At 28.7% G+C, this 25,284-nt stretch overlaps 3 protein-coding genes across 12 annotated transcripts; 1 reads left to right on the forward strand and 2 right to left on the reverse strand.

Annotated features, from left to right (window-relative positions):
* The first annotated feature begins 1,743 nt into the window (after positions 1 to 1,743).
* LOC148232222 (uncharacterized) lies at positions 1,744 to 12,713 on the forward strand. Of its 3 annotated transcripts, none has more exons than XM_088192386.1 (7): positions 1,744 to 4,640; positions 11,006 to 11,090; positions 11,155 to 11,312; positions 11,377 to 11,511; positions 11,736 to 11,943; positions 12,017 to 12,161; positions 12,235 to 12,713. In XM_088192386.1, exons 2-7 carry the CDS (start codon positions 11,006 to 11,008, stop codon positions 12,434 to 12,436), a joined length of 933 nt encoding a protein of 310 aa, XP_088048512.1. In that variant the 5' UTR covers positions 1,744 to 4,640; the 3' UTR covers positions 12,437 to 12,713. The 3 variants fall into 3 exon arrangements, with proteins under 3 accessions (XP_088048512.1, XP_088048510.1, XP_088048511.1); XM_088192384.1 differs by having other exon boundaries at positions 1,744 to 1,901; positions 10,987 to 11,090; XM_088192385.1 differs by having other exon boundaries at positions 1,744 to 1,901.
* LOC148232223 (arylsulfatase B-like) lies at positions 12,457 to 17,774 on the reverse strand. Of its 4 annotated transcripts, none has more exons than XM_088192381.1 (6): positions 16,935 to 17,774; positions 14,864 to 15,090; positions 14,543 to 14,798; positions 14,327 to 14,466; positions 14,130 to 14,265; positions 12,457 to 14,072 (listed from the first exon to the last, which is right to left on the reverse strand). In XM_088192381.1, the coding sequence occupies exons 2-6, from the start codon at positions 15,086 to 15,088 to the stop codon at positions 13,342 to 13,344; spliced, it is 1,488 nt and encodes a 495-aa protein (XP_088048507.1). In that variant the 5' UTR covers positions 15,089 to 15,090; positions 16,935 to 17,774; the 3' UTR covers positions 12,457 to 13,341. The 4 variants fall into 4 exon arrangements, with proteins under 4 accessions (XP_088048507.1, XP_088048506.1, XP_088048509.1 ...); XM_088192380.1 differs by having other exon boundaries at positions 14,327 to 14,484; XM_088192383.1 differs by having other exon boundaries at positions 13,888 to 14,068; positions 14,327 to 14,484.
* A 577-nt stretch (positions 17,775 to 18,351) lies between these two features.
* LOC148232224 (arylsulfatase B-like) lies at positions 18,352 to 24,772 on the reverse strand. 5 transcript variants are annotated; one of them, XM_088192379.1, is made up of 9 exons: positions 24,696 to 24,754; positions 23,133 to 23,361; positions 21,149 to 21,308; positions 20,864 to 21,090; positions 20,544 to 20,802; positions 20,310 to 20,467; positions 20,042 to 20,177; positions 19,348 to 19,973; positions 18,352 to 18,574 (listed from the first exon to the last, which is right to left on the reverse strand). In XM_088192379.1, the coding sequence occupies exons 2-9, from the start codon at positions 23,244 to 23,246 to the stop codon at positions 18,557 to 18,559; spliced, it is 1,698 nt and encodes a 565-aa protein (XP_088048505.1). In that variant the 5' UTR covers positions 23,247 to 23,361; positions 24,696 to 24,754; the 3' UTR covers positions 18,352 to 18,556. The 5 variants fall into 5 exon arrangements, with proteins under 5 accessions (XP_088048505.1, XP_088048504.1, XP_088048503.1 ...); XM_088192378.1 differs by having other exon boundaries at positions 23,133 to 23,411; positions 24,696 to 24,748; XM_088192377.1 differs by lacking the exon at positions 24,696 to 24,754 and adding an exon at positions 23,577 to 23,716 and having other exon boundaries at positions 23,133 to 23,479.
* Positions 24,773 to 25,284: the final 512 nt, after the last annotated feature.

Here is a 25,284-nt window from a genome sequence, read left to right on the forward strand (position 1 = left end):
ACCAACAATTTTTTTTTATAAAACATTTTTTTAACAAATTTAATTGTGTTCATTACACTATCCTTACAAATGAACAAACAAAAATTCATCTGTCAATCTTATAAGAGGTTATATTGATGTTGTAGTAATATGGTAATTGAATATAAAATAAAAATATATAATTTTCCTTACATTCAATGTAACGAATTTTCAGTATAACGAATTTTTTCTTCGGTACCGTAAGCTTCGCTATACTGAGATTAACTGTTTTATTATTATCTAGCTAAGTTTTAAACCATTTGGACTATCATTGAAAATCCCAAATATTAATGTCTAATTTTAACCATTAAATTTAAAAATAGATTCAAAATAATCTGAACGAAGCAAAAATAATATTTAAAATCCAAAAAGTTGAAGGTCCGGTATTCGTACACTCGTTAGCTTCGACTTCACCGACAGCTAGTTATAATGATTGAATTAAGTAAAATAATAGACTGAAAAAAGTGATTAAAATATTTATTTTTAATAATGTATTGTGTACACAACAGATATTTATGAACAATTTTTATATCGTATTGGTGTTACTATCATTCATACATATCTATATTTCACAACTAAATGAAAGTATAGCGGTATGTTAATGTAAAAATTTGCGATTGACGGAAAGCAAAATAAAACCGCAACAGGATAAATATGTGAAGGAAAAACCCGATAAAGATAAAAGAAAATGGTTCAAGGAAAATGCTATATGTAGTACAAAAAAATAACGCGACAATAATAATATATTTTGTGTCACAATAATTACAAAAACATATTTTTGCATTCTGTATATCAGGTGCCTTCAAACTTTATCATCAATGATTTCTAAAGCAAAATTTCTAAAGCAAAAACATTTGGTGCGTCTCTTTTGCCTAATATTTTGTATATCTAAAAATCATTGCTAAAATTTCTAAACAATAAGTCCAAGTGGTCCAGCTCTAAAAGAAACTTTGTCATTTTGGATGTTATCATGGCTATATCGATTCAGTATTTTAGCTGCCTAGTTTTCATCTAGACTGTATGTATATATTTTTTATTTCGTAGAACTCCGTTTACGTAGCAAGTGTAGTCATGTATTTTATATTTGCACAGCCTGAAAAAAATGTTTTTCTGATGTCAAAACTTATTTCTGAATCATAGGATAATTTTGTGTCACTCCTTGCCTTGTTATATCTTTTGAAAATGTATCTCTTATCTAAATTTTAGCATGTTGTCGTGAGTGAAAATTTGTGAAAAAACTTTTTTGTTTTTTTTTATATCTTTATTTTATTGATGTTTTGGATTCAGCTTTTTTATTATAACTGTTCTTCTTACTTCTTTCCCATTAAGTAAATTTTCATCTCATGAACTTATAGGCGATTATCGCTAAAGAGCTCCTCAGCATTGTTAGATTTTTAATGATGAGTTATATTAAGTTAATTTCTCGATCGTTTATGTCAGTCTCCCTTTTTTCGCATAAATGTTTTGCATTTTTTTCTTGTATAAATAAATTTCCTTCTCTAAAGCTTAAAACACCTCTAGCTGTGTTTAGTAATGTAGTGTTTTATCCATAAAATTATAAAGACTTAATTAAGCTCAATAAAATAGTGTTATAAAAAGAATGCTCGCGAGCCGCACTTTTATTTTACTTCATAAATATTTCTACACAATACGATCTCTTTTAAAGATTACATATATACATGTTTATTTTTGTCATTCGTTATTATTATGTGACACGTTGGGTCAAACAGTTGTATGTATTCAAATCAAGATATGTTTCACGTGAAATAAATTAAATAAATCACATTATTATCAATATCCAGTATCGCTTGAACGTTAAAGCTCATTGTGTTATCGGATAACGACGACGACAGTTGTGTGGTGATTCATTAACCGCTTTAAAGGTAATCTAATCTTAGCTAGTTTACATTTGCAACATGATTATACTGTATGTTAAAAAAGCGCCAACGAATGCGCTCAAAAATGAATAATCTATAAAAAATATGTTTCCAATCGACGTCATTGATTCAAACGACATGACGAACCGCCTTATTCTTCTGAGCTCTTTGTCGTTTTGTTCTTCTGAAAGTAATCAATATTGTTAATAATGCGTTTTCATTCAATTTGATTAAAAGTAAGAGTAAACTGTACATAGACTTTTTATAAATTATCTATCAAAAACTAAATGATATAAATAAATAAATGGATTTCTTACTTGCTTTTGCATTTAAGCATCTCTTGAATATTATGCATCTAGCTTCTTGGAACTTAGCATTGAGTGTTTCGTACAGAATGGCCACTGATACCATTAATACCATTTGATTGATACCCCACAACGTGTTGTTAAACATATTAAAGTAAAATTCACTTTTAGTCATGACTGTTAAAATTTTCGCCTGAAAAAATCCATTGAAATTATATTACCACACAAAACCTTTTGATTTTTAAAATTTATTATGTACAAAATAAAGGTTCAAGTGCAACATATTCTTGGCCCTTTATTCACATAGTTTTCGCCGAAGATACTAGAATGGCGTCATATGACTCAGCCTTATTCTCAGACATAATTTATTAAGTATGTTCATGAATAAGAATAATGCTTTATTAGCTGGTGGAATCATTGGTCCTTATTTCTTTTAAAATTATGCCGGACAGAACGTTACAGTCGATGATTACTGCTATTTTTCGTTCACCAATTTGATGGCATTAATGTGGTGGTTTTAACAAAATGGCGCAACATGTCACACAGCGCCCGCCACAAGGAAACATTCGATGAACGCATAATTTCGCGTAATTGACCTGTGATTTGGCCTCCAAAATCGTGCGACTTAAAACCTTTGGATTATTGTCTGTGCGCATATGTGAAGTCGCTAATCTACGCCAGAGACGATGAACGACTTGGAAGCCAACATTCGCCGCGTTATTGTCGATATACGGACCCAGCTGTTGATCGAAAATTGGACTTCCATATTGCGTTTTATTCGATCCAGTCGCGACGCCATATGTCCAAAATCATATTTAAACACCAATGGAATTAAAGTACTTTTCCAATAAAGTTAATACCATGGCCATTACCACAATTTATATGTGTTTTATTACATTTTCAAGTTCCATATCTCTAAAAAATCACACTTTATTTGAGAGTTTTTTGAGTCAATCAAGTTCTACTAGATTTAAAGTTTTATTGGGTATTGACGAATATAAACTATGTTTAGTAAATTAGTATTTTTTTCAAATATCATGGTTTTCTTCAACGATATTGAATTTAGTAATTATATTTTTTTAGTAATTATAGATCTTGATATTTTGGTATACATTTTAACTAACTAATTTTTTAACGGCAAATACGATTTTCTATCAGTGACATATTTTTACGACTTACAAAGACCAACTATTAGTTAAACAATTTTTAATTTTTAGGCCTACCTACCGCTTTAAGAAATCCTATAATATCATTGAATGTATGTGACGATTAAGTAAGGAAATCATTACGTGGTTTAGTTAATATTATACTCGAAAATATTGTTAATAACGTAAATCTTAAAAAGGAATTTTGGGTTACGTTAAAAGATATTGGTTTTGGATTCAAAAACAAGATTTAATTCAATTAGCACTGCTTCTATGGATATTTTCCTATCAAACCTCATTAGGAAATGTCCACAGCTCGATGCAATTAATAGCTAAAATGAAACGTAGGGTTTGTACTCAGTTTATGAAGAGAAATTTTGATTGTAGATAGGTATTATAGACATTTTATGAAAAAATATATACAATTATACAAACATGATAAACCAGTGGTTTCAGTTCATTACAGCTGAGGTTTTCCTAGATTTAATCGCAGAAAATAATGTTACAATAATTAATAAAAAATTAAGCTAGATTAGGCATAGTGATATTTATTGTTTGTAAGCTGCTATAATAGTTTATGATTATTTAAATAGGTGTCACTGATTTACAGACTTAGTAGTTGTTGATTGTGTTAACTTGCAATGCACTTAAAGATTTATATTAAATAGATAAATAAATTACACTTACTCTTGATGATTCTTTTAAGAACAAGACGCAAATTAAAATTTCAAAACCTAAATTTCCCAACTGGAAGAAAAATAACTGAAAATATTCAACTTTTATTAACTTAAAAAAATATATAATATAATATATTACATACCGTCACAACAACCATCGATTTAGACAATCTGAAGTTTTCTACAATCGTTAAGTAGTACTTCAATACGTCATGTAAATAATTAGTATCGCTTCTTTTCTTGTGCATATTAATTAAATTTAATTCAAGCAGTTTATTCAACGTGGAAATATTTTGGTTGATTACGAACATCTCCGCAAAAAATTTTAAGACCGCAACATTACCCACAATCGTCGCAAAGTATAAGGTAATAAAGGAAAAATAATTACCGGTGTTCATAAATAATTGGATCATTAGCATTCCAATACTGAACGAAAATTCAAGAGCGCATATTATGGTAACTAATTTATCACATTTACACGTCTGGTTTTTTGGTGCGTGTGTCATAATAAAAACTTTACATCTTTCGTCGTTATTCAAGAATCTCTTGGAAATCAAAGAACGGTCGAAGATAAGAGAGTTCATCCAAATGTGAATTCCTGGATATAATTGGGATACAGTTAGTAAGCCCTTGATGATTAGTTCCATTGCTTTGCTTATTTCGAATATTTGCCATAACCTGAATATTATATAAGACAAATTTGCAAAGAATAGCAAAGAGCCGGAGAGCAAAATCAGCTTTCTTATCTTAGAAGATCTATCTTCGTACACCGAACAATTCAGACCGTAGTAGTAAAAATATCTGTATAACTTTCGAAGCGGGCTTTCTACGTTAGGGTACATCCTAAATGACTCCCGGTCAATACATTGTCGATGAAGTAAAACAAACATTTTTTAGTGATATTAATTTTCTTGTTATATTAGAAAAATGATACATTATTAATTCCATTATCGACATACTATTGTCCTACTTTGCTTTGCGGTAATGACTTGTACCAATTATTTTCAATGTCATGTGTGTACAGGAGTTTTCGTACATAAAAATCACGTGGAAATTGACTATCAAATATTTATACAACATTTTAATTAACTAAAAACGTCGGTATACCTTTATATATATATAGAAATAGTTTATCGATAATGACTTGAAAACAAATATGTTTTTTTCTTCAAGCAAAATAGAGTAAATGTTAAACTTGAATTACGAAATTATCGGCCTACAATAAATTCTAAGAAATGCTTCCAAAATTTACATTTGGCAGCCGGTCAAAAGAGCGTGCGACAAATGAGCGTGTGTCAAAAGAGCGCTGCATTATAAGAGCGCTTAACAAAGTAGCGCTGTAACAAAATAGCGTGCGTCAAAAGCGCAGAGAGTCATATGAGCGCTTTAAAAAAGAGCGCACGTCATAAGAGCGCAAAAATACTTGAGGAATATCAAGTAATGAATATTTTAGGAATAAGGTATATAAAATATAAGTAAATTGTGAGAATAATACATATATTTTGTACTAAAATGAAACGCTGATTTCAAATTTATCATTAGATTTGTTCTGTAATTTTACATTAAATTGACAAATAATTATCGACTGGACTTGCAATGAATGCGTACAGTTATAAGGCAGGTATATTGCCCGCCAGACCTTTTTTTTGCTATTTGACGATAAACAAATAGCAAATAAAAATATCGTGAAACTTTTTTCAATAATATATTTTTTAATTATATGCGATAAATAAAATACAATAATCAATTTTTACAGCATCACGGTTAGATTTTGGGTTTCATTGGTTCAATGAATTTTTGGAACTTTTAATTGATATATTTTATAATTGTTACTTACACGAAGATGTCACGAAACCTAATTCTGATCATCTCAGAAGGCGGGCACACGTGAGAATACATGCTTTTACATCAGCGGTTTCCAACCTTTTTATTACCACGCCTCCCCAAAAAAAAAAAAAATTTCCGCGCCTCCCTTACCTTTTATTTTTTTAATAGATTAAATAATATAGACACGTTTTAAATAATAAAAACTTTATTACAAAAATAAACTGAAAACCACAATTAACAGAATAATAACAAGGTTTAGTTATAACATACACATACGTGTATATTTATTTTTATATATAAGTTTTTTTAAACAATTAAACCAACTACATCTATCGCATAAAAATTTAATGCGACGGTTGTTGTTGTTTATTAGCACAAAGCTTATCAAATTTTGGGGGCAATGTGGAGAGTGCCACTCGTATCTCTTTTTCGACTACTAACCTGTTGCGATATTTAGTTTTCATTGCAGCCAGTGCCGAAAAGCCCGTTTCGCATAAATACGACGTTACAAACGGTAGAAGCACTTGCATTGCTTTGCAATACAAAGATTCATACTCTCCTTTAAGATTCATCCAAAATTGAATTAAGGTTTCATTTTGAAACTTTTGTTTTAGTAGGCTATCGCATGATAATTCTATAAGTTTTTCCTTTTCAATGGTTGTCAGCTCAAATTTGTCGTTTTCATCGTCGATAAATGGATTCTGTACCCACAAAAACTTTGAGAAATCAAGGTCTTTAAAATAATTTGAAAAATGCAGCACTAGACCATCCAAGTGTTCAATAAAAAGATTCCCAGAAATCTTTTGACAGTGAAAACATGTCCAACTCATTCTTTTGTAAATTTGACTTCCATAACTTCAACTTTTTAATGAAAGCTTTTACTTTGTCTTTTTGAACAAGTGGATGCATTTGTGATCCCTGCATTGATTTATTCAAACTGCTCAATTTTCCAAAAATTTCAACTAAATAGGCAAGTTTAACAAGGAAATTATCGTTCGTCCACAAATGTGCCTCTTCGTGGTGATTTTCTTCGAGAAAGGCTGTTATTTCTTCTTTGAGTTCAAATACATATGCAATTAAATGGGCATCTTTAGCTATATCAGTTGCCTCATCTACTTGTATGGTGAATTTCGAAGTACGCAGCCGAGAAACTAATTGATCGCAAATATCTTCAGATATATCATTGATTCTTCTTTCGACTGTATTATCAGCAAGCGGAATTTGTTGCAACTGTTTTGCATATGATTCACCGAACATTATTCGAACCATATCAATAGCTGCTGGTAAAATTAGAGTTTCTCCTATTGTATGTGGTTTCTTACATTTTGCGATTCGGTAAGAGACATGGTACGAAGCCAATAATGCATTTGGTGATACAGAAAGAATATTTTTGAACGTTTGCTTTTGATTATTAAGCTCATCCAATTTTCTTTCAAAATATTCTATGGACTTATCAACGTATTCAGAATGTAGAGTTTCTCATACTATCTGAAGCCAAAACTTTCGAACACAACAAACACATTGGTTTTTCCAAGCCATCTATAATGACACTAGTGAATCCTAATGATAAATAGAATGAACTGTATTGTCTTTTCTTGGTAGCTTTACTTCCTTGTACTTTTTTGATTTTATTCCCACTAGTATCAGCATCAGTATCTTCATTATTGTTGACTTTTCTCTTGTAACCACTCAAAAATTTATCCATTCGTCTAAAAAATATTTTATTGATATAAATTAAAATCAATGATAGTTTTTCAAGAAGAAATCACGTCAGAAACAATTAAAAAAAACAATATCACGCCCTGCCGACACGAGTGACATTTAAATTTGAGGTTATTGTTTTATGCAACTAGCGGTCGTTTTGTGTATTACCGAAACAGAGCGTTTGCAAACGCGCCATTTTTAAATTTCTCCGCTCCAGATAATTTTTTTAATAGGAATTAAATATATGTAAATGTAAAAAAATGAACATTCATGCACTGAATTTTCACTGTTACGTTAATATATCAAGTTTTATTCATTTGTAGATATTATGGTATAAAAAATAATTCATTAAAAAATGTTGGCGCCTCCCCTGGCAATAGTCCGCGCCTCCCCTGGGAGGCGCGCCTCCCAGGTTGGAAACCGCTGTTTTACATATAAAGCGCTTTTATGACGCAGCGCTTATAATGCAGCGCTCTTTTGTCACACGCTCATTTGTGACGTTGCCATATTTTCATATATTTTTTTCTCTTTATTTATTTTTTATTTTATTTCTCTTTTCTTTTTAAAATTTGTAAAAGGTTTTATGTGTTTTTTCTTAAATTTAGTAAACTTCCGTATAATTTATTATTCTTTTTTATGTTATTGTATAACTTTACTAATTGTAAACAATGGAAATGATTATGAATCAGTATTGCGCATTTAATGTACTTTTATAATAAAAAAATGTTGAGGTTACAGTATTATTTATTATTACTTAAAAGATCATGTACCACACAATATATTACAGTGAAACTATGAGCTTGGCGCTATCTTTATAAACAACACTGCCTTGTCAATATAATTTTAAATTAAATTTTTATTAGAGATTATATAATATTTTTAATTAATTTTGATACAGTTTATATGTGTAAAAATAAAATTAGAACCAATCGATATAATAATGAGCTGTGTCATAAATCAATTAAGCTAATGGTTATATGCACCAGACCAAGGTCAATATTTTATTTTATTCTGTCCATCCCGATAGTATAGTAAGACTGAATCGTGTCTTATGAGTGTTTAATTTACTCTGGTAACGTGATCAACGAAATAATTTCGTTCCAAACCATAATTTTGCAGCATGATAATACTATATGTTAGTATAGTACTGATAAATGTAAATATGAAGGAATAATCAACAAAATACATATTTCCTATAGAACTCATAGAGTCCCAGGACATGCTGAATATTCTGATCCGTTTTAAATATCCTCTGCTTATTTGATCTAAAATGAAATTTAATAAATAACTTTATCAGTTTTTATAAATATAATTTGTTTACTAACGTGTTTTTGCATAAATACATTTTTTGAGAATTATAGTCCTGGCTTCGATAATCTTTTCTTCGAGTTTTTCGCTTAAAGTTGCCGTAATAAACAACATAAGAAATTGATGTAAGCACCATATAGAATGATACAATGCATCTATGGTTGTCACTCCAGTGTTTGCTGGCTAAAAACATATTTTTTATTAATAATTTTATCATACAAAGTGTGTCATAAAATAACTTACAAATCCAGAAAATCTATGTAGTATGGAATAAGCGACTAGTACAGAAAATGATAAACTTAATGTGATGAAATATATGAGCTGAAAATAAATATTCAAACATAACTACATTAATGCGTCTGTAGTCAAATCTATTAAAATACTATTTTCCAACAAGAAATGTAGACTTAGTTTTTTAGATATAAGAAATTGTTTACGAGTACCTACCAATGAAGCTACCATAGATTTCGATAACAGAATATTTTTCACAATACACGAGAAACACTTCATTATAATTTTTATGTTGATGTCATAATGTCTATGAGCATCATTATTCAAATTACAATCAAGGAGTCGATTAAGGATTGATAATTTTTCAACCACTATGGTGATTTCTGTTATGAATTTCAATACCGATGCGTTCATCATAATGATAACAATAAAAGGCATAACCATAGACATGAATTTTACAGGGTTAAAATATAACTGGATAGATATTAAAAATATTGAAAAACAAAGTTCAAATACGTTGACAACTAGCAGAAATAATATATAATCAAATCTAGTAGATTTTCTGTATTTTTTTAGATAAAATTCGCACTGCTGGTCATTTTTAAAAAACAGTGAGCTTTTGGAACTGTCCATAAACGTCAAATTAAACCAGAAGTGAACACTCAGAAAAAAAATCGTTCCGGTAACGATTAGTCTAGTTATTACGATTAAAGTGCCATCTTTGGAGATCTCCCAGAATTTAAGCACGTATAACAAGTTTACAAAACTATACATAACCATTAGGATAAATGCCGTAAACAAAATTTTCCTAGCACGTGACGGCTTAGTGTAATTTATAAGACTATTAATGCCGAAGAAATAATAATATTTGTACAGAATCTCAAGAATGTTGTCTATGAAATTCATCTTAACACTAGAAATGCTCTTTAGATTGTGATCTATGTATTGAATATTCACAAAGTAATATATTAATATGTCCTATATTGTATACATTATTAAGCTATATCAAGTAATTGATTGATTTTTTCACTCTTTATTAATGAAAACGTTAGTATACATGTGCTAGAATAGCTTTGATAGTATAATATTGATTATCAATTAAATACAGTGCTTGAAAGTACTTTGACATTAAAGTTATCATTATTATTTATTTAATATATAAGTTCATACCTTTATTTAGATTTGTCGTTCATAAAATTTAATGAAATATTGGGTAGGCCTTAAGTAATTTCACTTTGAAAATTTTGTATGATAATGAATGTTAATTTCACTAAAAGAACATAATTTGGTAAATCATGTCTTAAAAATGATGTCTTGGTTTTATAACACTATGACACAAAGCGCATGGGATCTCTTGAGTTTTCGCTTTATGTTGGGTTATTGTGGCTGATTTATTCTATTTAACGCGACTTTTAAGATAATTCCATAAAATATAACACATTGACTCACACTGTGTAACAGGCGTCGAACAATCACATAAGAATCGTTGTTTTTGTATAACTGTTTTACGCAGAATGCAAGTCGTTTTCCCGTGATGCGATCCATTGCGACTAAATTTCCAAGGGCCAAACTCACGCACGCGTCTCCCGCGCCTCTCCTTTGCGCGGTTGTGTATAATTGTAATAAAAATATAACGTATCTATTTAGTATCATTTTTTTAAAAGTATTATAAGGTTTTTTCATTTAGATAAATGTTCTGGTTTATAGACTATAGTATAGTATATATGTTAGTACATATTATGCCGCATCTTTTTTGCAGTATATTATAGTAGTATTTAGTTAATTATTATCCATTTTTGCTACTCTTACTTGAACTAATATTGATTTCAGTTTAATATTATTATATTTAAATTATTTAATTGTTGTTCTTTTGTCACATTATTTTTTATTACAGAAAAACAATTTTTTTAAAGATGTATAAAAACTTACTGGATATGTCCAATTCGGAAGCCTATACATTTCTCGATTCATTCGATACAATCGTAGCGGATATTAACGGTAATTGTTTATTTGAACGGTTTATAATGTTTATAAATATTTTAATTAATGAGTAAATTTACAGGTGTATTATGGAACGTCAAAGAAATACCTGGTGTCAAAGACACAATGTTGAGACTCCAGGAAATGGGTAAAAATATACGCTTCGTATCAAACAATAGCAGTTTTACTGTTGAAAGTTACAAAAAACAATTTAAAAAAATCGGAATAGATTTTAACTCAGTCAGTACAATATGAATGATTTATTTTTTAATATGTAATGTATTTAATCTTATTAATATTTCAGGACGACATCATGCACCCAGCTGTATCTTTAATTGACTATTTAAAATCTATCAATTTTAACCAAAAACTATTTTGTATAGCATCTGATATTACAATGGCAACACTTACAGATGCTAAAATCCAGTGTAAAACTTTAGTGAGTGATTTCTATGCGATGATAATTGAAAGACATCTAAAAACAGTTCTTTCTTTAAATATAAACAATTTGATGTTTTTATCACTATAAGGATAATCTTGAAAAACGGTTTCATCAGAGTAGAACTAATTTTTAGCGATTAGTTTTAATTAACGAACAAATCTTTTTTGAAAAATTATATTTACCAACTAAAAATAAAAAAAAATTTACTTGATTTTTTTCAGGAAAAGCACACTGCTCATTCTTTTCAAGAAGTTTTAGAAGAAATATCTGACGATCCTGAAATAGGAGCTGTTTATGTGGACGGGGACGCAGGAACAAACTATTTGAAAATATCAAAAGTGATAACACTTTTGAAAAGATCAGATGTGAAGTTATTCTATGGTGCTACGGATAAATTTATGCCTATTTCTTCAGACAACTTCATACTTGGTAAAAAAAATAAGCAAGCAATTTCATATTTTGAAAAATATCTATACTAAGAATATGCTATTTTATTGACTAGGTCCTGGATATTTTCAAGATATAATCACCGAAGTTTCAAAGAGAAAACCGATTATTTTAGGAAAACCTAGTGAGAATTTAAAACCGATCATCATGAACAGGTTCAACATAATCAATCCGAGGCGAGCAATATTCGTCGGTGATATGTAAGATTTTTTTTTTAATATTTTTAATAAATTAATACTATTATATATATAAAAAAATAATTTGAAATTTTAGGATTGAACAGGACATGTTGTTTGGTAGTATTTGCAATTTTCAAAAAATGCTAGTGCTATCGGGGGTGACTTCTTTAAGCGATTTGAATAATATTAAAGATCCTAAGCTGTTACCAGATTATTACATTACTTCATTAGGAGATTTGACAAAAGTCATGGATAAAGCTGTAGATTCTGTACAAGTTCAACAAACCCAGAGTTAAAATTATTTTTAAATAATATAAGGTTAATAGTATTTAAAAATAGTTACCAGCTAACAAAAAGATACCTATATATAAACTGAGCAGAAATCTAACTGCTAAAATCTCAATCGAATTTTTCTCTATTGCTATACAGTATAATGCTTGTGACACTACAAATTTATTAGATCAACAACTGTTTAATATAATGTACTATAAAGTTAAAAAATAAAAGGATATACTTACATGCCATAGTAAAATTATATTATAGACGTATCAAAAAGTCTCGCGATTTGCAAAATTTACAAATCATAACATAATGATAAAACGCTTTTCTTTTAATGGCTTTCGCTACTTATCTAAAATGTACGTCTGGATACTTCAAAAACACATAAATTATTCACTTTATTAAATAACCTTTAAAATATGACAGTATTTTGATGATTTTGTTGAAATTGTATCGCTTTAAAGTACTCTCATTGGTAAAACAATAACAAATAGTTCTATTCAAAGAGTTACCAGATAAATCGGCTAACCAAGCTTTATGCCAATTAAATATGTAAATATCACAAGATTATTGTAGTTTGATATTGAAAAAGTTCGATATTTTAATGTTTTTAACTAATTTTATTACTGCTATTACTCCTAAATTATATAATTTTAAGTTTAGTTTATTTTATAAGCTAAACAATAAATATAAATCATTGGCTTACATTTAATTCAATGATGTATTATATGTAGTTCTTAGTATTCCTAATTTTGTGACAAAAATTTTTTTTAATGAAAAATGTAAAAATAAAATATCGGTCTGTAATAAATTACTTGATTTATATTTTAATAAAATTATTTATTTACATTATTTTTAATTAAAATAATAATTATACATGGATAAAAATGTTAATATATGTTATTAAAATAAACATTAAATTTTAATTAGTCGGTGATTTATTATTATAACAAAATTTAACACTTATAATAATTACTATAATTATTCCAATTATAATAAAGAAAAACTTGCAAACTCGTAATGTATATGGTGAAAATAAATCGAAAAAAACTTTTTTTGCTTTAATACTTTTATCCAACCAATTAACCCAAGCTCCTCCAAAGTTTTTTGGATCAGCATCGAGATCTAAATTTACATTATTAGGTTTAACTGTAGACGATTCAAATTTTGTCATTAAACTCATTAACATTTTATATTCTTTTACTCTTTCGTGTGCAAGGTTTTTCTTCTCGCAAGGATCTTCCTCCAAATTGAACAGGCATGGTGCTACTTTTAAATCACACTTGTATTTAACTTTAACATTTTCAGGACATCTAATAGTTGCAGACTTTCTCAGAGATATAATATCATTCCACTGCAAAGTATCAAGTCTTCGGTAGTATTTAGAAAACGATGAGAAAGTCTTTGATTTTAGAATAGATTCCACATTGTATGGTCTTGTAAAGTTTTCAACATTTCCATACCATTCATTGTATAATTCAGAATAATTAGAGCCTTTAATAATCTTCCATTTATTTTTACGAACAGCTGCATATCCATCACTTGCTGGATCTATATTATAGACAAATTCTTCTCTTGGCGAAGGTAAATTGTTGTTCAAAGAGTTCCAAACACTTACACCATCAATATCTCCCAATTCTTTGACATCTCTACCTTGAATTCAAGTAAATGGTTAAAAATAGTTGATGTTGAAATAAATAAATCTCATACCAATAGCTTCCCAAAAAGTAGGCATCCAATCAGTTATATGAACCATACTGTTATAAACTCGCTTCATGTTTTTAAGTAGAGGACTCCATATAGATGCAACTCCTCTGACGCCACCTTCCCAAGGCGAATCTTTTTGCTTAACATAAAATAATTCTCGAGTCTCTAAAGTATGCATAGATAGATAAAAATATACCTACTCCTCTCAGCGGATAATTTGATCCTTTAGTTGAATGAATACCGAGCGAAGGAGCCCCATTATCACTGAAAAACAGTATAATGGAATTATCTAACATTTTCTTCTTTTGCAAAGCTGAGATTACCTCACCTACTCCTTTATCTAATGCGAACAACATTGCTAAAACATAAGTATAACATAATAATAAATACAAGGCGATGAGTTACAACAAATATACCTGCATATGTTCTTCTTTCAGGGTCTTCGATATGGGGAAACATAGCAATCAAATCATTAGGTGCTTGAAAAGCATTCCCCTCATTACCAGCGTGAGTAGCCAGATGAGCCAAATAAAGAAACAACGGTTTTGAATCATCATGCTCTAAAATCGTTCTAACAGCTTCGTTTGTATACAGATAAGTTGAATAGTTACCCATAGATTCATAGTCTAATTCAAAATCTCTTCTCAGATCAAAGCCTATCATGTTATTGAACTAAAAAATAATTTTAACACATTTATAAGAAATTTATAAAGATCAAATTGGATGATACTGCATACTTCTGATTTGAGGGTTTGATTAAAGTAGTCCTGATAACCGTTCCAATACCCGTAATGACTATGAAATCCTCTGTAAGTGGGCGTATATTCTTTATTGCAGTATCCCAAATGCCATTTCCCAATGGCGTGCGTAGAATATCCAATGTTTTGCAAATATTGAGGCAAGAACTTCTCACTCAATGGAACGCCTCGTGGTTCTATTTCTAAGATTACGCTGTGTTGCATACCTTAAAGTATATTGTAGAATGTTAAAAAGCAATTTTATTTTTAAAATGTTATGAAGCAATGTTTGGACATTGCATTTTGTTATATACATACATATGTTATGTCATAAATAAATAAATTCAATATTTAATAAATATGTAACAATTTAAGTATAAGCTAATAAATAGCATTCGTAGATAGCGAACTATGAGAATAGTAATATTTAGGAGATTTTCTCAACTTACACATAAAATCCATAATTATGAAAGTGGTCTAAGTCAAGACATCGAAAACAATTAGTTTATTAATTATTTCGTGTTACACTATTTTAGATTAATATAATAATATGCAAAATATAAAGCGTTATACGCAGTGTATTGTTACAATATTCAACAGTATTTCGCTAATGTTTATTTTGATAGTGGACTAAGTCAGTTTTCCGCATGTCAGTTTCCGTGACACAGTGCTTGTATCATTGTTTTTATCATTACTTGCAAATCTGAATTTGATTTTACATTATAATCAGACAGTGACTCAAGTAATTAATATATATATTAAATATTTATCACGTATTTATATTAATAAACTTATTTTTTATGTGGTTTATAGACATACGACCACTACATTTAAATACCCCGTCAAAAAAATGGAAACGAATAAGACAGGTATCGTCTTCTGATGAATCTCATTAAGATGCTTGTTCATGCCAAAATTGTAACATCAAAATGGCAGTAACATGGTTTAAGATACTACATTTTTTTAATAATAATATTAACATTGGGACATTCGCTTTTGCCAAATGATTGTAATTTTGGTTTGATAGAAACGAGACTAAAAAATGAATTACTTATACATTCCTGAACAGTTTTATGGATTAATAAGACAATTTAGTAAAAACAAGTCATTTTCGATTTAAAGAATGTTGCAAAAGGATTTTATTTCGACCAATGAGTTAAAAGAATCAATAACAAAAAGAACTAAAAATACTGCCGGAATATCTGTTTCTTAGCTAAAATTACAATGAATACGTTAAAAAAATGCCTCATATAAGATGTTTTATGAAACTTATTTAGAAGATAATTGCCATATAAGCTGACTGCCATATTTTAGACCTTTTAATATCTTGAAAAGAAAGAAGCATGACTTAGTCGACTTTCATAATTATCGGCACATATGTCTTCTGTGTTTTTTCGAATTTGCTAAAGTCTAATTTTGCTACATACACTAAAATGTATTATTTTTAAAATGAGGTATGTAAATTCTTTATTAATATTTAACACTTTTATTATGCCATATACTTCTTAATACCGTGATTATTTTTAATGTGACAATAATGATAACGTATATCTGAGTAGATTCAATTATTTTTTTTTATCGAGAATAATTTTCTGAGTAAAGACGATTTTTAGAAGATTTACGATTAATCAATTGATGAGAAATGCTAATTCAGGACATAGTACTCAATAATTTCTACGCATCGACTCTTCGACGGAGGTAAAAAAGGATATTTTCCTTTAAAAAATACAGCAAATTTCTAAAATATCGGTTTAAAAATAATAGGAAATTAGAGTGATGAGCAATGAACCAAAATTGAGCATGGCTGTACTCCAGTAGAGGTATTATATCGTTCCGAATATGCGTTTTCCTAGCTTTTCTTACGGATAAATATCGTGAAGAAAAATTAAATTAAAATCGAGCTAGATTATGCATAGTAATATCTATTAATTGTAAATATTAAAGTTAATAATTAATAATAATATATGTCACAAATTTACGGATCAGTCTGGTGTCCCACTATTTATGTACTTCATAAGTGTTGTATTTACGGTTACCATTTTACAACGGAAGCTCTTAAATAAATATTTACCTGTGTGAATGGGATATTTTCCAGTAAGGAATGCAGATCTCGATGGCGTACACAATGCCTGGACATAATGGCTGTTTAAAATGACTCCACTGTATGCCAATGCATCAATATTTGGAGTTGATAATTGGGTCGTTCCATGGAAACCAACATCGTTCCAACCCTGTAAATATAATCCAAAACATCTTCATAAGAATCTATTTTTATTTATATTTATTTACATATCTATTTAAAAGTTTTTATTTTAACTTTACAAAAGTACAAATAAAAAAATATATATTAGAACTATACTTTTCATACTGTTAACATTATTGTAAAGTCTACAATGAAGATCACTTGTTTTTAATAATAACAGAAAAATAATAAGGAAATGAATTTTAGTTGTTTCATATTACTCTCTAAATAAGATATAATTGATACTAGGTTTTATACATACAATTATAATCTATTTTTTCTGGCACTGCTAGATATAATTTGACAACGTTAATTATAAACTAGTGGATCTATGCACATAGTGTATCGGCCGTTTAGACGTATTATAAAAAAAATCTGCCACTTAGCCGTTATTTATCCATCATCCGTGATAATTCAGTACTCCCTGATCAATTCAGGCGCTCACGGTAAGATACGTTCCCTTTCGCTCGCTCACGCCCACTTCTGCTCACTTACAATGCGAGCGACCGAAAGGGAATGTATCTCATCGTACGTGCCTATTCGCGGACCGCATTAAAATAGGCAGCGGGCTGGATTTGGCCGTAGTCTATTATAATAAATTTTTAAACTGCAATTTAAAATAATTTTTATTCTATATTTCTTTACATAAAGGGTGCAATTCGTGCAGTGTATTTTTTATTCTATTAACTTACCAAATCATCTGCTATTATTGTAATAATATGAGGTTGTTTTTTTATTGGTTCGCCATTAGTAGACTTAATTAAAATTATGAGCAGTAGTAAGTAGACAAATCTCATAATAAACCACATGTTAATAAAATATTTTATTGAAACTGGTTCTATTTTTAAAGAAAATGTTACTCGATTGAGATCGATTTCAAAAGTGAATAAAAATTTAGCATTCAAGTTGCATTTTAATTATTTATTGACTGGAAAGTAACATTTATGTATAACTTTATCGCTATTCAATTAATTTTTAATTTTATTACTTATTGTGTTCATATGCTTTAATAAGTAAACATAACTGTGATACAAATAAAGCAAAAGTTACGAAAAATATTATATAAAAGTAATTAACGTTTTTAGTAACAAATTTATAACAAAATTATCAATAAATAATTTATGTATAATACGTATACAATTATTACCTGAATTTATTTTATCATATGTTCATTAATTCTGCAAATATTATATTATATGTTTTGTGGTGTTTATATTAATTTTTATGTTAAATAAAACACCAGATATTTAATATCATGCTTATTTTATTTAAAAAGTCAAGTAATTTATAGAAATTATAATAAAAATATGAGAATAGTAAATTTTTTTATTTATGAGGCTAAACAATTATTGCGATTGTTTCTTATAATACATAAGATACGATGGAAAAATTAAAACAATAAAACTAAATAAAAAATATTAATTTTATTCCAATGAACTTCCATATCGATTTCAATGCTGTGAAATGATCTGAAATTATTTAATATTAATTATATTTCATTCATTAATTTATGTTAAAATATTGACATACGTCCCTGTTAGTAAAAAATAATTTATTATTTAATGTTACATCACATTAATAGAACAACTATAAATATAATATTAAATGTATATTATATTCTAGTTATATTTATATAAGATATTTTACAAGTCCAAACTTACTGTCTATAAAAACTAGTTATAGAGACAAAAGTTGTGTTGAAGATATAAGTATAATAAAAGTATAATATATACAAGACATCATTAGGAATATATTTATAATAGTATTTCATAATACTTATAGTTAGTAACTTGAAAAATGTTTCTCAATATATCATCTTAAAAATATAAGTTTTAATTATTTTCTATATTTTACTTTATCACATAAGCTTATGGTACTTACTAAAACATGACTTATAAATTGAGAAACACTGTGTATAGAGAATATATATTTACAGAAAAAAGCACAATTAAACTTTGTTAGAATCCTTCAAAAGACTGTGATCCAAGTCTTCAAACATCACTACCCTTTGAGCCACACTAACTGAAGGAATAATGAGATTTCTATCTCGGCTTATCTTACTTTCCAGGGTGAAATTTCTGAAGAACTTCTTTTCACCATAGCTGTCGTTTGCCCTTTCGCAACATTTCATCTTCAAAATTTGAGCAAACACCACGATAGACACAGACAAAGCGGTTATGACGCAGAAGGCTTTGAAAGCTGTTAAAGCAGTTGGCGAGAAGTCATCGAAGACACTACTTACTTTCTCTTCTTTTTCGTCTAACCAATTCACCCAAACACCTCCGTATTTCTTAGGATCAGCTTCCTCATCAACCATCACGTTATTAGGAACAACTGATGTTACTTCATATGATTCCATCAAGTCCATCAAAACCTTGTAAATTTCCCCTCTATCGTTTATTAAATTCTTTCTCTCGCAAGGGTCTTCTTTTATGTTAAACAAGCAGCGCGTCAGATCGCATTTATATTGATCTTCCACTTTTTCCGAACATTTTAAAGTGGCTAACTTTTGAAGAGACAGCAATTCTTCTTCTAGCAATGGTTTCATATTAAAAGTGACATTGTTTTGAATGGATTTGATTTGATTCTGCGTAACGAATCCAGAAATCGCCGCTGACGTCTTAGACGTGAGAACGCTATTAAGGTCGTACTTTTTGGTACTGTTTCCGAAATTACCATACCAATTGTTGTACTTCTGTGAATATTTGAAACCTTGTATCATTTTCCATTCGTTTTTGCGAACCGAAGCGTATCCGTCGATTGGGTCGATGTTGATCACAAATTCTTCTCTAGGCGATGCCAAATTATCCTTCAATGCATTCCAGACACTTATTCCATCAATGTTTCCCAACTCTTTAACGTCTCGACCTCAAATTAAAAATATTATAAAATTAAATCCATTGTTTTAAATATGATATACATAATAAAAATTATACCGATTGCTTCCCAGAATGTAGGCATCCAATCTGTTATATGAATCATTTCATCATAAACTCTCTTCATGTTGTTAAATAAAGGACTCCAAATAGCTGCTACTCCTCTAATACCACCTTCCCATGGAGAATTCTTTTGCTTAAATTATAAGTAAATTTAGATTTTAGTATCTGTATTGACTTGTTATAAATGACATCCTTTAATTATTTCTCTGTCCAACTATCAATATTAAGAAAGATATTTTAGAAACATGGTGTAAAAAATACTTACTCCTCTAAGCGGATAATTTGAACCTCTATTGGCATGAATGCCATATGTAGGTGCACCATTATCACTCATAAAAAGAATGATAGAGTTTTCTAACATTCCCTTTTTTCGAAGGGCTGATACTACTTCTCCTACTCCTTGATCCAATGCTGAGACCATCGCTGAAACAATAAAGAAAAAGTAATGCAACCATCATATGTATTATAAAATTAAATTCAAATTAAATAATCTATGAACCAGCATAAACTCTTCTTTGAGGATCTTCTATATGCATAAACTTTGCAATCAGTTCATCTGGAGCTTGAAAAGCATTTCCTACATTGCCAGTGTGTGGCGCCAAATGAGCCAAGTAAAGAAAGAGTGGTTTTGAATCATCGTGATCTAATATATTATTCACGGCTTCGTTGGTGTACAAATATGTCGAATAGTTACCACTGGATTCATAATCCAAGTCAAAGTTTCGCCTCAAATCGAATCCCATCATAGAAGGAGTAAACTGTAGCACACATTTATTATAAAATATAATTTAAACTTGACTGAATTTGGTTGATACGTACTGTAGCTTTTACACTTTGATTGTAATAATCTTGAAATCCGTTCCAATACCCATAGTGACTTTCAAACCCCCTATAAGTCGGTGTATATTCTTTTTTGAAGAATCCTAAGTGCCATTTTCCGACGGCTCGCGTAGTATATCCGATACTCTTCAAGTGTTCAGATAAAAACTTCTCCGACAATGGAACACCTCTTGGCTCTGGTTCTAAAATGACGCTGTGTTGCATGCCTGAAAATCGATACTAGATTAATCTACCTATCTATGAGCAAATTGTGTATATAGATACCTGTGTGTATAGGATATTTTCCAGTGAGAAAAGCAGCTCTTGAGGGTGTGCATAAAGGTTGGACATAATGGCTGTTCAAAATTATGCCATTGTATGCTAGAGCGTCAATGTTTGGAGTAGACAATTGGGTTGACCCATGAAAGCCAACATCGTTCCAGCCCTGTAAATAGTTATATATAAATAAATATTATGTGATTAAAACAAGGTTAATATTGTTGACGATTCAAGTGATTGGACAATTTGTATTCGTGGAATTGTATGAACATTCATTATGTTAAATTTAGACAACAGGAAAATAACTGCTAAATGTTATTAACGAATATTTTTATATGATACATACAGATGACTAAAACTCTTCTGTATTGTTAATGATATAGATAATAAACTCATAACAATTGTAATAAACATAAAATTACTAAACTCGTAAAAATGGTATTTTTTAAAACAGTCGTTTAAATAAAAGATTCAGACATTATATAAAATTAATTTAAAAAAAATATTTTACAGAAATTTATCAAGTTTTTTTGTGTTTAATTTAATTAAAAATAGTTGCTATGGCAATGTAATGTGTGCTTCAAAGCATACATCGATAAAAATATATTGAATTGAGATTTTTCTGAATGCTTATTGATTGCTAGTTTAGAATTACTTTTGTGGTGGATATGTTAAGAAATAAATATATATGGTATTTTATCTTGAATTAACCATTTTTATTATTTTTTACAAAAAACTGTAGTTAATTCCAAAACAACAGCTTAATCATACTGCAGTGTGTAACTGATAAATAATTTAGTAAATTAAAAATACCTTATTTTATTAATTATAATTTAGAAATGTTTTAGACATTTTGTTAAAAACATTCAATGTAAATAAATTTACGTCTTATCTAAATATTTTACAAATTTATCTAATTGACACTGAAACTGTCTTAAATAGGTTGCAACATTTAATCAACAGCACATGTATGCAAATGATATACATATTTGGTTCCAATAGATAAGTGCAGTTACGTTTTACAAATTACGTATAAAATTATTTTGTGAGCTAATTCAAGAGAGCACATTAAAATTATTCTTGTAAATATTATAATTATTTTTTTACATACAATATATGTAAGTCTTATAATAAAAATTATTTAATTTTTTTGCTGTCTGATTTTATAAAATACAACAATATTCTTAAGCATATTAATCGATTGAACATTTTTTCACATTATTAATATACGAATATTATATGGCACTTTATAAATGTTTGTATTAATATATATGTTTTATGAATAAATTTCTGTGGGTATTAAAAATTAAAAAACTTTCGGTTAGTTTAATATTTTTATATAAATACTCTACGTTGATATAGTAAAGTTATAATCATATTTAATTGCTTACATAATTGCATAAGCATACACGGCTATAATAACCAGCTTGGGAATCATGACCGATTGAAAAAATAGTGTCAAGTTCATGTAAAAAAACAGTCTGACAGCTAATAAATATTATTTCGAATATCATAAATCGTTTAAATATATGTATTGTATAATGCGTTTTTCTGGCTATTAATTCGAAATTACATAACTTTTAATAAGTTCATATAATGGTAGTTGTATTAATAAATAAATATAAATATTAATGTGTTTTGCTGTTTTTTTATTTTATAGCAGATTACTCTATTTTTATTAACCTGATGCTGTATTTATTATAGTAGACATATTCCATTGAGCTCATAAATACATATAAAAGGCTCTAATGTATATATGTGCAGTGTTTCAATTTTAATCTATAATAATAATGATCCATTAAAAATCCGTTTATTTTTAGACCATTTAGATTAAATTTATCACTGTTTACTTTCATTGATAATTTTATGATATTAATGATTATTGATTCAAAGTAAAAACTACTATCTTTCATATAAAATTGCAAGACTTAAACAGCATATACACTAATAATTTTTATATAATATATAGAATACAACAAAATATACTTACTAAATCATCAGCTATGATCGTGATGATATGAGGTGGGCTTCTTGTCTCGCATGAAGAAAAAAGATGAGCTCCAAACATCAGATACACAAAGAACGAAATATTGTTTAACTCCATTTCATATAATCACTGCACGTACAACCATAAACAAACAATTACAAAATTTTCGTATCTAAATTATGGTTACAACACTCGATATCCTTGGCACTGTGTCTATATAGACGTCCGAGCACTATGAGGTAGTCTTGATAATATTATTACAAGTGCATCAATGTTGCGAAACTAAATTTTAAGAATACGTGATCCATGGGTGGCAAAACTTTTTCTTGTGACACAATTCACAGATAGTGCTGATTCAAACAAAGCATGATAATTTAATGTGTCAACATAGTTCAAGTGTGATATTGAAAAAAAAGGTTGTTTTATTTTAAAATGTCTTATATTTACAATGGAAATCAATGGTTGAGAAATGAGTCCTTGTTTTTTCATTTATTATTCCAAACCGCATTAGCAGTCATCTTGGCAACTTGAGAGGTTGAAGGTTTTTTTCGGTTATAAACCGGTTTTGCCAATGTGTTTGAACAATATCATTCTAGTGTGTTGGACGATGATTAAGGTTTATTTATCATAATAAAAAATATGTAAGCTGATGAATTTTTATGCAAATTTAGTATGAAAAAAATCATTGGACAGCAATTATGTCGTCATGTTTTAAAATATAGGTATCATTGTGTTAAGATATAAAGCAAAAATCGGTGTTAATGCAAAAGTTATATACAAGGCTATGAAGTGATACATAAACAAATTTAACCTTGCTCATGATATTCATAATGTCCATGTTATTATACTGGTGTTATGATCGAAGTTACATTGCAGTTATTTATAATCTTATATATATATATATATATGATTAAGTGTTTTTTATTATAAGAAAAATCTGTTTAGACTTATTGGAATGATTATGATATAGTAGATGCCCAAGTTATTTATTGGACCCTTGAGAAAACAAATATAATTATAAAAAGAATAAGCATAAATGGATCATTTGCGTACTATGAATGCTACACAAGATGAAATTAGTGTATTATAAAATGTATAGGTACGTAATTTAATTTCTAAAGATAGAGAAGTTATATAAAAATCTATTTATACTGGATATAAAAAATATGTTCATGGCACATATATGAATCAATATATTTATCTAAATTGCTGAAACAAATATTTATCTTCACTATATATGTATATACACTAAAGAAACTATATATGCGATAGAAAAAATATTTTTAATGGCTTGTAATGAAAAAATATTAAATGTGATTGCTTCATATTTAAGAATTTATTAAAATGGTTTTACTCGTTTTTTCCAGAATAAATTTTGATTTGCCTTTGAAAAAGTTGAGTGGCACTTAAAATAATAATGATAAAGTGAACATCAAATTTATGCACTGTTTTATTAATTTAATTGCCGACGGGTTTAAAACACGTCTTTACTCTATTGGATTTAAATTTAGACAAAATTGTAATAATGTCATCTAAATTAAATAATGAAAATATCGATTCACGCACAGATCAAAAAATGTAATTCACACGCACTCGCGATGCGCTCAACTGTCAACGCTTAACTGAACGCCGCAAAAAAGATCACCGACGTGACCGCCGTTAAGATCGAAACGGAGGTGATTTATGAATCAAAATCATAATGTCGATGCTTATTTTTTTTTAATCGATGGCCTGGACACGGTACTCGACAACCATAACATTGACGGTGAATTTCCTCGACGACGACAACCTTCGCGGCGCAAATTGAAGCATTGCAACGGCGACCGAAGCAATTGACCCCAGAAATGCGCTAATTTTGCATTAAATGTTAATAATTGAAAAAGCAATAATGCATTTGCTCAGAGTAATACAAGGTAAATAATAATAAAATCTGCAGCGGTGCAGTGTGACAATTTAAATTAACTTCTGAAACCTCGAAAGTCGGAATCATTTTTGATTAGAGTTTTCGGAATCTGACTATAGTTTTAACTAAAGATTTTTATAGTTGAAATCTAAAATATTAAATTATCAAGATACGGTTAGCTTAACGCATTTTTGCTCAATTATTTTTTACTTAAAATTTATAAAAATTTCAATAAAGCATAATGATGTTTGA

This window comes from Plectrocnemia conspersa, unplaced genomic scaffold (genome assembly GCF_051122295.1).
Source record: "Plectrocnemia conspersa isolate PC_06_02 unplaced genomic scaffold, ASM5112229v1 ptg000009l, whole genome shotgun sequence".
Classification (NCBI taxonomy): domain Eukaryota; kingdom Metazoa; phylum Arthropoda; class Insecta; order Trichoptera; family Polycentropodidae; genus Plectrocnemia; species Plectrocnemia conspersa.